At 64.5% G+C, this 10787-nt stretch overlaps 1 protein-coding gene across 1 annotated transcript in view; it reads left to right on the forward strand.

Annotated features, from left to right (window-relative positions):
• Positions 1 to 10600, forward strand: part of PITPNM2 (phosphatidylinositol transfer protein membrane associated 2) — a 143505-nt gene extending 132905 nt beyond the window's left edge. The window contains 15 exon segments of the mRNA XM_082667265.1: positions 278 to 483; positions 991 to 1169; positions 2532 to 2702; positions 4502 to 4685; positions 5407 to 5441; positions 5444 to 5504; positions 5506 to 5531; positions 6348 to 6496; positions 6845 to 6961; positions 7286 to 7402; positions 7523 to 7671; positions 7766 to 7915; positions 8299 to 8482; positions 8561 to 8689; positions 8781 to 10600. Of these exon segments, the coding sequence (XP_082523391.1) occupies positions 278 to 483; positions 991 to 1169; positions 2532 to 2702; positions 4502 to 4685; positions 5407 to 5441; positions 5444 to 5504; positions 5506 to 5531; positions 6348 to 6496; positions 6845 to 6961; positions 7286 to 7402; positions 7523 to 7671; positions 7766 to 7915; positions 8299 to 8482; positions 8561 to 8689; positions 8781 to 9104 (2181 nt within the window). The 3' untranslated portion in view covers positions 9105 to 10600.
• Positions 10601 to 10787: the final 187 nt, after the last annotated feature.

Below are 10787 nucleotides of genomic sequence, written 5' to 3' on the forward strand. Positions count from 1 at the left end.
TGCTGCAGACTAGCAAATGGTCTGGCAGGCCGGGCGAGGCAGCGGGATCAGTGGGAGATCAGCAAGGCCCACGTGGGCAGGCCAGGCCAGGAGTGAAGGCTGGGGGGGACCGTGGGGCACAGAGGGACAGGCCTTTTCCCTCCCTGGCTTGGGTGAGAGGCCGCTGAGCAGTGGCCAGTGGGCCTGGAGTCAGGAGGGCAGACACGGCTTCCAGGACACTGAAGAGGGGGCCAGGCCAGTGGCCACCGGGCAGTGAGCCTGCATGGGGCCGTTTCAGGACACTGACCTGCTGTCCCCGGGCACGACGGTCAGTGCGGCACATGGCGGCACCCTGGAGAGCAGCCGGCACCTGAGCCGCAGCAACATCGACATCCCCCGAAGCAACGGCGCTGAGGACCCCAAACAGCAGCTGCCCCGCAAGAGGAGTGACTCGTCCACCTACGAGCTGGACACCATCCAGCAGCACCAGGCCTTCCTGTCCAGGTGGGTAGTGAGGCCCGCCGCCAGGTAAGGTCGGGGACTCTAAGACAGAGGGACGGCTCAGAAGTGAGAACACGGATAAGAGGGTGCTGGAGGCCCCCCGGCCCTTGTCCTGCGATCCCCAGACTGGGCCACAGCTCTTCAGCCGGGAGAAGGTGCTTGTTGGGTACGGCTGTGGTCTTGTACATGCCTTGGGCCATCTTGAGTCAGAGGGAACAGATTGACCAGGGCTGGAAGTGGGGATGGCAGAATCAGGGAGCAGAACTGACCAGGGGCGGCGTGATCCTGGTCAGGGCTGTCCCAAAGGCGGTGGGCTCCCTAGAGAGGTTGGGACCTGCTGTCACCGGAGGTGTCCCAGCAGGTGCTGGACAGCTGCACTCACAGGACCACACAGGGGCCAAGCCTCGTTTGGGCCTGATGACCCCTGAGGAGCCTCTTTCAGGAGGCTAAGGACAGGCCAGCCCCGAGAAGGGCTGTGGTGTGACCTCATTCGTCCCCCGGCATCTGCAGCCTCCACGCCAGCGTGCTGAGGAATGAGCCCAGCTCCCGCCACTCAAGCAGCTCCACCATGCTGGACGGCGCAGGGGCCGTGGGCAAGTTCGACTTCGAGATCGCTGACCTCTTCCTCTTCGGGTGCCCGCTGGGGCTGGTCCTGGCCTTGAGGAAGACCGTCATCCCCTCCCTGGATGGTGAGAGTCCCTGCAGGGGAGGAGTGAGGCGGGGGGGGGGGGGAGTGGGCATGAGCTGGGCAGAGGGTCTCAGTGGACCCCTGTCATGAGGCCATGGCCACCTCCCAGGCCCCTTCCTCCTCTTTTCTGCACCCCCCACCAAGGACCCATTGCTCTCCTTTGCTCCAGCTTCAGCAGCTCAGTCCCTGGCCCCATTTCCCAGCATGCTGTTTCATTTAATCTCCAAGGCACCTCTGGGAGCTGAGGTCCAGAGATGGAAGTGGCTGCCCCAGGATCAGATGGGGCCAGACCCAGTCTCCCAGGCCCAAGGTCTTCCCGTAAGGAAGAGATGTGAAACCAGGCACCCAAAGTCTCCTCGATCGGGTGGCCTCCCAGCCCCAGAGGGACCACAGCCACACTGCTCCAGGTTCCTCCTCATGGCTACACACACAGGGAGACAGAACCTGTGGGCTAAGCAGCCGTCAGAGCAACAGTCCCTGCCCAGTGACCCTGGGATCAACGAGTGTGGTCCAGGGAGAACTGCCATCCTACAGGAGCTGTGCAGGGGCCCCAGCGGGAAACAGGCTCAGAGAGGCAGGCGTAGACACTTGCCCAAGAGCAAGTAAACAGTGGCTTCGGTATGAGCACACAGCTCAGAGACACTGATGTTAGGGCAACGTCATCTGTAAGGGTGAAAACCCAGAACCAACCTAAATGGGATGCGAGCCGGTTAAATCAATCGCGGCACAGCCATACAGTGGAATACCCCGCCGCAGTTAAAAAGAATGGGGCGGAACTAGAGTGCTGATACGAGAGACTCCCATTTATTGTGTTAAATGAAAAAAAAGCATAGATTATGTTCAAAAAGCATAGATTATGTTCCTATTTGTATGTATTTTTTAAAGTGAGATATAGGTTACTGATAGTTTATAATGACATTCACGTGATCTTCCCATCAACTATGAGATGTTGGAAAGCCCAGCCCCATCGCACAGCCTAGAGACATTTCTAATAGCTCTACCCGGCTCAGGCCGCGCATGCGCGTGAGGCTCCCAAAAGTTGCAGGTGGGGCGCCAGCCCCGGGGCTCTGGGGAGAAAGGAGACCCTCCGTTATATGTCTTTTATCATATATATTTCTGTGCTTAAAAAGAAATTTTTTTAACCACCGTCATTATAACTTTTTCAATTAAAACAAATTTGGTTAATAAAGGGACAGTGGCCCAAACAGAATCCCAAATTTGATAGAGACACACTTTCGGGTTTCTCTGTATCCCCAACCCCGTCCCGTCGCACTGCACCCAATCCCAGCCTGCTCTAGGCCCCGCCTCCTGAGGGCGGAGCTAGCTCCAGGCTCTGCGACTCCGCCCCCACTCCGCCCCCCAGTTTTCCAGCTGCGGCCTGCCTGCCAGCAAGTCTACAACCTCTTCCACCCCGCCGACCCGTCGGCCTCGCGCCTGGAGCCGCTGCTGGAGCGGCGATTCCACGCCCTGCCGCCTCTCAGCATCCCCCGCTACCAGCGCTACCCGCTGGGGGACGGCTGCTCGACGCTGCTGGGTGAGAGCCCCATGGGCCCCCGGCCTTCGGGGAGGGTGGGACGTGTCCCCTCTCCTTGGGTGCCCCAGGCCGGGGCTGGCCCTGCCGTGCGGGGAGGGGCGTCCTGCACTGAACACCTTGGAAGCGGGTCACCTGGTATAGGTGCGGGTGCATTAGCCCCACCCACCCCAGGGAGGTAGGAGGGAGACAGCCTCACAGGCCAGGGCCTCCCCCCCACTCCCCCCCCCCCCACACACAGAGCTAGGGACCTCGCTCCCCGCCCCACCCCCCTGCCAAGGCAGACCTGAGGACCTGAGGGCCCCTGGCTGAGTCCCGGGCATTGTCCTGCCCTGGAAGGGACCCCGTGGCAGACAGCCCCGGAGCCTCCAGGTCACCTAGCCTGAAGCTGGGGTGCAGGAGCACGAGAGGGGGTTGCCCGTGACCCACTCTCGCCCCCCGGGAACGGCCCGTCCCACCTGCCCCCGTGTCCTAGTCCTGTCACGTCCTGGCTCTTGAGGAGCGGCACGTGTCTGTGTCACGTGCACACAAGTGTCTATTCTTGTGTCCCCTCTTCTCTCCCCATATGCCTCCAGTCCAGACCGTGCAGAGAAGCCCCCAGCTGGTCCTGGAGGGCGGCCCCCTGGTCCCCCTCCCTCACAGGGATGGCTTCCTGGAGACCAGTACCCCGTTCTCACAGTCACCTGGCGAGACGGGCCCCACCCCAGCCCGAGCTCTGCTGAGTGTGTGTAACCCCCCTGCTCGTGGTGGCGTCTGCTTCACCGGCTGACCGCTGGTTCTCAGGGACCCCCGTGCCCTCCTTGACTACCCGGAATTTGTGGAACTGTGGTGGCGAGAAGCAGAGACCAGGCAGGACAGGCCCTGGGAGCAGGCTTGGTGCCCCCTCTCTGGACACTAGGCAGAGCAGGGAGGGGACCCAAAGCAGAGGAGGTGCATGAGCCCAGAGAGGGGAGCAGCTGCCTCAGGGTCACCCAGCGCAGGTGTCAGTCCGAGGGTTCTCTCCCCTGTTTGTGAGGCTAGCAGCAGGAGTTGGGGTGAGGCCTCGAGCCCGCTGGGACCCACCTGACCCCCAGGAGAAGACTTCGGTCCTGGCGAGGGCTTGGATTCTCAAGGCCCCACTCCCTCTTCCTGAGGAGGTCCAGGCATCTCCTGCACCCCGTCTAGATGTGGGTCCTGTAACCGAGCCCCGTTCTCAGGCTGGACCCAGGTGAGCCTGGCTCGAGCCCTCAGCCCCTGCCTTTGTCCCCAGATGCCCATTCAGGGCTGGCTCGATGTGACCCGTGTGTGAGGCACGTGCAGGGGGTGTTGCCTCATTCTCAGTCCTCAGCGCTGGGCATCCCTGGGAAGCTGCCCCAGGCCCCTGTTGTTAGCGCCCCCAAAGCCAGCTGCCGCGGGCTGTGGGTCAGGCCAGGCCAGGCCGAGCCCCAGAGGCCAAGATGGCTGGACTGGAAGGGTGGCCGTGGCCAGTGTGGGGCATGAGCCCGGCCGCCTTGCCTCCCTGCCCACTGTGTCTGTATTGGTCCGTCTGTCCACCCCTGCCCCAGTGCTCCCTTCTCTCTGCCTCAGCTCTGGGCCCTGAGCAGGCTGGCCCTGGCATGCTCGGGCCCATCCTCTCTGCCAGCTGTGCTCAGATACCCCTGCTCCTCTGCAGCTGGACGTGTCGGCCTTGTCTGGCACAGCGGCCACTCCGGCTGCCCCAGCCCCGGCACATGCTGGACGCCCCCTCTCACTGCTCGGGGGCTGGAGGGCCGGGCTGGGCGAGGCCTCCTTACCCGCGGTCTCTGGTCCCTGTCCACCTGCAGCAGATGCACTCCAGGCCCACAACGCGGTCTTCCAAGAGCACGCGGCCCCCTCCTCGCCCGGCACAGCCCCCACTGCCCGAGGTTTCCGCCGGGCCAGCGAGATCAGCATCGCCAGCCAGGTGTCGGGCATGGCTGAGAGCTACACGGCGTCCAGCATTGCCCAGAGTGAGTGCAGCAGTGCCGGGCCTGCCCTCCCCGTCACAGCAAGGGGGCTGTGCCCTGTCGCAGCCAGTCTCAATGGCGGCCACTGTGCCCGTCCCCCAGAGGACAGTTTGCAGCGTCTGGAGGCAACTGGGGTGGGCGCCACTGGCATCTGGTGGGTGGAGACCAGGTATGCTGCTCAACACTGTACGGTGCCCAGGACGGCCCCGCGGCGAAGAGTGATCCAGCCCCCGTGTCCATAGAGGACTCTGCAAGGAAGGAACGTTGAAAGGGGTGGCCCTGGGGCAGGGCATGGTGGGGGGGGCAGGTGCAGGTGGTGGGAGATGGGTGGTGCTGTCTCAGCTGGGGGTGGGTGGGTCTGGGAGGAGGGGTCCTAGCCCCAGGGGGGCAGGTGCTCCTTGAAGGAGAAAGCTGAGGGGCCCATTTCTGGAGAAGCTGCAGCGGTGGCCGAGGGGAGCCAGGGAGGCGAGGTCTCCTGTGCCAGCCCCTCCTGCCGCCCCAGGGGGCAGAGTCACCCACAGCCTCCTTCGCTCCTGCCCATCTCAGAAGCTTCTCAGCAGCTGGAAGCGGAGTCCGGGTCACCCCACACACACACTCCCCCGGGGCCAGCGGCCCCCTGCCACGTGACTGGCTCCCAGGCTGCCTGTCAGAGCAGGGCTCCGGGGCTAAGGCCAGCGTGGGTGTCCTCCTGGCCCGCGGGGGCAGTGGCAGCCCCAGCAGGGCTGAGCCTGTGCACCGCTTAGCCACAGCCCCAGCGTCAGGTGCCCGTCCCTGCTTGCCCTCCCCCACTACCGCCCACCGCCCTGGGCCAGCAGGCAAGCCCCAGCCTGGGGAGGGCCCCGCCTCCCCAACTTGGACATCAGAGAAGGTCCCGGGCGTCACAGCCCTCCATGCACACACGTCGCCTTCTCTAACTGGGGTCACGCTCCGTTTCCAGGCACGCCTCACCCCCGGGCCCCGCTGAGGCCTAGTGGGGAGCTGGTGGCTTGGTCTGGGAGCACCCAGACTTCCAGGGAGGAAGCAGGAGCAGCGGGGGGTGGGGGGGGCGGCTGGATGGAGGCCGGGTGAGGGCTGGGGGTTGCTCGTCAGGCAGGCTGCAGGCGGAGAGCAGGGCCACCCCGAGCCTAACCAGGTGCACCTCCTGCAGTCACCCAGGAGGCTTTTGCAAACCTGGGCGGTCCCCGAGCCTGGAGGGGGAGCCGGCTTCACGCGCAGGCTCTGTAGACTGAAGGCCCTCACTTCACACCCTGCCTGCCAGGTGCTGAGGACAGCGGGCCTTGCCTTGGGGCCCAGGAATCGTGACTCCATCTCTGCAAAGCCTCGCACATCCTTGAGGCCTGCGGGGGCAGACAGGGGGTCCAGGAGAAGCCTGGAGAGGGCAGTGATAAGGCCCAAGGCGGGGGGTGGACAGGACCAGGGCCAGGGCGTCCTGCCTCCGGACTGGGCGTGTCCCCTCGCCCTGTATCTCCACATCCTCCCGGCTGAGCCGCAGTCCCCCACCTCCCCCTCCTCAGGCGCCCTGGCTGCTTGCTGCTCCCGTCGCCGAGCCTGGGAGAAGGAGACTTGCTTTGGCTGCAGCCCTTCTCTCTGGTCAGAGGAGGGTCTTGCCTTTGGGCTGCGCCCGGCCTGAGGGGCCAGGTGAGCCCCTGGGGCCCAGCCCAGTCACAGCCCCTCCTCTTGGCAGTTGCGGCGAAGTGGTGGGGTCAGAAGCGGATCGACTACGCCCTGTACTGCCCCGACGCCCTGACGGCCTTCCCCACCGTGGCCCTGCCCCACCTCTTCCACGCCAGCTACTGGGAGTCCACGGATGTGGTCTCCTTCCTGCTGAGACAGGTACCCAGGGTCCTGCTGCCGGGCACACCTGTACCTCTCAGGAGGCCCGACTGACACCGCTGCTGAGGTGGCCCCATTTCATAGATGAGGACGGTGGGGAGCCCCACTTTCTGGCCCCAGCAGATGCCACAACCAGCAGGATGGAGGAAGCCGTGGGGATGTTGAGATGGGGTGAATGGATGTGCACCCTAACAGGCCAGAGAGCAGACTGCAGTGGGGTCAAATACTGCCCCCCGCCAAACCCTCCCATGGGTAGTGTGGCCCCTAGGGCCGCTGGCCTCTCCCCTCTAGAACAGGAAGCCCCAGGCTTGAGCCTGCCCCATGGCCTCCCTCTGTGTCCCCTCCCAGGTCATGAGGCACGACAACTCCAGCATCTTGGAACTGGACGGCAAGGAGGTCTCGGTGTTCACCCCGTCAAAGCCGAGAGAGAAGTGGCAGCGCAAGAGGACCCACGTGAAGCTGCGGGTGAGGGGTCCTCTGAGTGCCCAGGCCCCACAGCTGTCGTCCTAGTGAATCCGCGCGAGAAGACCCCATTTTACAGATGAGGAAACTGAGTCACAGAGAAGTGTGCTGTATTACTTAATCGTCACAGTCTGGGGTTGGAGCTGTTACCCCATTTACAGACGGGGACCAGCGCCAAGGCCACGTAGCTCAGTGGCTGAGCTGGGTCATCGGGCTTTGCACCCGTACTCACGCCCCAGGCCCGTGGGAAGCTTGAGCTGAGCCCAGGAGGCCGCAGCCGCCCCTCCATCCCCAGCCCTGACCCAGCTTTGCTTCTCCTCCCCCCAGAACGTGACGGCCAATCACCGGATCAATGACGCGGTCGCCAACGAGGATGGCCCTCAGGTCCTGACAGGCCGGTTCATGTATGGGCCCCTGGACATGGTCACCCTGACCGGGGAGAAGGTAAAGACACAGGGAGCCCGCGGGAGCCCCCCACCTCGCCTCCCTCTGGCTGGGGGGTGGGAAGTGGGGGTGGGGAGGCCAAGGGCGCGGCCCAGCCACGACCAGCCCTCCCGGCTCCAGGTGGACGTGCACATCATGATGCAGCCGCCGTCGGGTGAGTGGCTGTACCTGGACACGCTGGTGACCAACAGCAGCGGGCGCGTCTCCTACACCATCCCCGAGACCCACCGCCTGGGCGTGGGTGTCTACCCCGTCAAGATGGTGGTCAGGTATGAGCTCCAAGGAGTGAGCAGGCCGGGTCAGCCTCGTTCGGGGGCGGGAGGAAGGAGCCCTGGTGGGTTCTGATGAGCTGCCCCCTCCCAGGGGAGACCACACGTTTGCCGACAGCTACATCACCGTGCTGCCCAAGGGCACGGAGTTCGTGGTCTTCAGCATCGACGGCTCCTTCGCCGCCAGCGTGTCCATCATGGGCAGCGACCCCAAAGTGCGGGCCGGGGCCGTGGACGTGGTGCGGTGAGCGCTCCGAGCAGCAGCGGGTGGGCTCGGAGGCAGGCAGCTCCACGGCCAGGCGGCGGAGGGCCCTGGGTGCCAGAGCTGGGACATGGGGCAGGGACCCCGCAGCTGGGTCACACCTCCCAGCTGTAACCTCTTGCTGTTGATGCCTCAGTTCCCTTACCTGGGGAGCGGGGCTGCTTCTAACAAGACCAGTTACACCTGCTGCAGGGGGCGGGGGTGGGGGCCGCGAGCACCGCGCTGCTGTCAGTCCGGCTGCTGCCGCCATTGTCGGCCCCTGACCCGAGAGGCGCTCTTTAGTGGCCCCCGTGGGGACTGGCTGGGCGGCCCAGGAGGGAGGACAGTGCATCCGTGGGACACCCAAGCCTGCCCCTCGCCCCCAGGCACTGGCAGGACCTGGGCTACCTCATCATCTATGTGACGGGCCGGCCTGACATGCAGAAGCAGCGGGTGGTGGCATGGCTGGCCCAGCACAACTTCCCTCACGGCGTGGTGTCCTTCTGTGACGGCCTGGTGCACGACCCGCTGAGGCACAAGGCCAACTTCCTGAAGCTGCTCATCTCTGAGGTGGGTCCCGGCTAGAAGGGAGTGGGGTGGGGACGGGCGGAAGGGCCGAGCCCGCGCCCACGCCCGTCTTACCCACAGCTGCACCTACGCGTGCACGCGGCCTACGGCTCCACCAAGGACGTGGCGGTCTACAGCTCCATCAGCCTGTCCCCCATGCAGATCTACATCGTGGGCCGGCCCACCAAGAAGCTGCAGCAGCAGTGCCAGGTGAGCAGACGCGTCATGGCTGGCGGGCGGGCAGCCCCGGGAGCCCCGCCCCCTGACAGCCATGCTCCGCGTTGCCTTCCCTCCCCCACAGTTCATCACCGATGGCTACGCGGCCCACCTGGCCCAGCTCAAGTATAACCACCGGGCTCGCCCGGCCCGCAACGCGGCCACCCGCATGGCGCTGCGCAAGGGCAGCTTCGGCCTGCCTGGCCAGGGCGACTTCCTGCGCTCCCGGAACCACCTGCTCCGCACCATCTCGGCCCAGCCTAGCGGGCCCGGCCACCGGCACGAGCGGACGCAGAGCCAAGCGGACAGCGAGCAGCGGGGACAACGTAGCATGAGCATGGCGGCCGGCTGCTGGGGCCGCGCCATGGCGGGCCGGCCCGAGCCGGGGACAGCTGCGGGCCCCAAGTAGGGCTCCGGGAGCAAGGCGCTGTGGTCTCCATGGTGCTAGGCCGGGGCGGCCCGCCCTGCCAGGAGGCCTGGCCTGGGCACGGACAGTCGGCTGGGGCCCAGCTTGTCCCAGGGCCCGGCGGAGGACACGGGGCCGTGCCACACACAGCCCTTCCAGCCCTGCCTCACGTGTTAGGGTCTGCGGGGTTGCAGCGTATCGTGGAAGCTGGCAGGACGACCAGCCCGAGGATGACGGAGGGACCAGGACCCCCCCCCCCCAGCGTGGACTGGCCGGGAAGGCACTCCCGGACGCTTGCCCTGCGTTGACCGCCCAGCATCCTGATGCCAGGTCTGGGAACCTCCCGTCCACTAGCTCGCCCCGACCCCCAAGTCCCCTCCCACTTGGTAGCAGCTCCAACGGGGGACAGCCTGCTTCTTGTTAACTCGAGTTACTCAACTGCTCGACCTCACTGGTTTTGCACTGAAGTTTGAGGGTGGAGACCCATCACCATCTCCTATGGCTACAGATCCGTTGATGTGCGTGAAAATTCAGCGTTTGCTGATCCAGGACCCGTCGCCACACAGAAGGCTCCAGGGCAGAGAATCCTTGTACAAGTAGGAGAGAAAGGCCATATGGTATTTTCTGCAGCTCCGCCTGGCCCATGGCAGCCCCGGACTCCCAACCCCTTCCAGCTGCCCCACCGGGAGCCCCGTCCAGCCAAGGACCTGGCGTCATCTCAGCCTCAGGCACAGCCCAGGCCGCCAGGCCGGCTCCTGAGAAGCCTCGCCTCGGGCCGTGGGGCCGGGGCCAGCCGGGCTTACTTCTCCGCGCCTCGCCAGCCGCCAGCCAAGGCCCCGCGCCTCGGCCCCTCCACGTTTCTACCTTTCTACTTCTCCAGTCTGATTTCTATGAGGTTTTTTTAAACGAGCAATCCTTGGCTGCTTCCTTTTCTTAACTCTTTCAGTACCAAACGCAGCCCCTCCACATGAAAACGCCCAGCACTGTGACGGAGTCCAGCCTGGTTCTGGGTCCCAGGGCCCTGTCCCCTGCCCAGGCAGCGGGGCGTGGGCTCCCTGCCTCGCTTGACCCCCGTTAATTCCACTGAATTTCTACTCTGGGGTGAGTGGGGCACACACGTAGGTTTTTTTAACGCCAATTCCGTTTCGATGCCGAATCCAAGAAGCCACAGCTCGCTTAGTTAGCTTCAGGGCAGGCAGCCAGGGCTTCACTTCCCACCTGGTAAGGACCGCGCTGTCCTGCGCGCTGGGGCTGAGCGTCAGCCCTCCCTCCCCGGAACCGACGGCAATCTCAGCCGTGGCCTCAGCCCCGGCAGCCCTTCCGCTGCTGCTCTACCTGCTCTGAGACGGGGGAGCCTGCCAGGCCTCAGCCAGCCGTCCAGCGACCAGGCTCCTTCTATGCGAAGCTGCTGCCAACCTGGATACGGCCTCAGGGCCTCGTGGGCTGGGACGGGGAGGCGCGCAGACGGATGTTAACATTTTCCCGTGTGTAGATATGTACAGCCAAAGGGTCGTGTAAATGTTCTGCAAAAGTGGGTCTGTACAGAGTGAAAGCTATTTATTTTGTGCAGCGAAAAATGTCTGGAGGGATGGGACCTTCAGGGTTTATTCATATTTAAGATGTAGCTTTTTGTTGTTGTTTCAGGCATTATGTATAAAGCGACGATTATTTTATGGACCAAGTTTT

Source organism: Grampus griseus (genome assembly GCF_964374135.1).
Source record: "Grampus griseus genome assembly, chromosome: 12".
In the NCBI taxonomy this organism is placed as follows: Eukaryota; Metazoa; Chordata; class Mammalia; order Artiodactyla; family Delphinidae; genus Grampus; species Grampus griseus.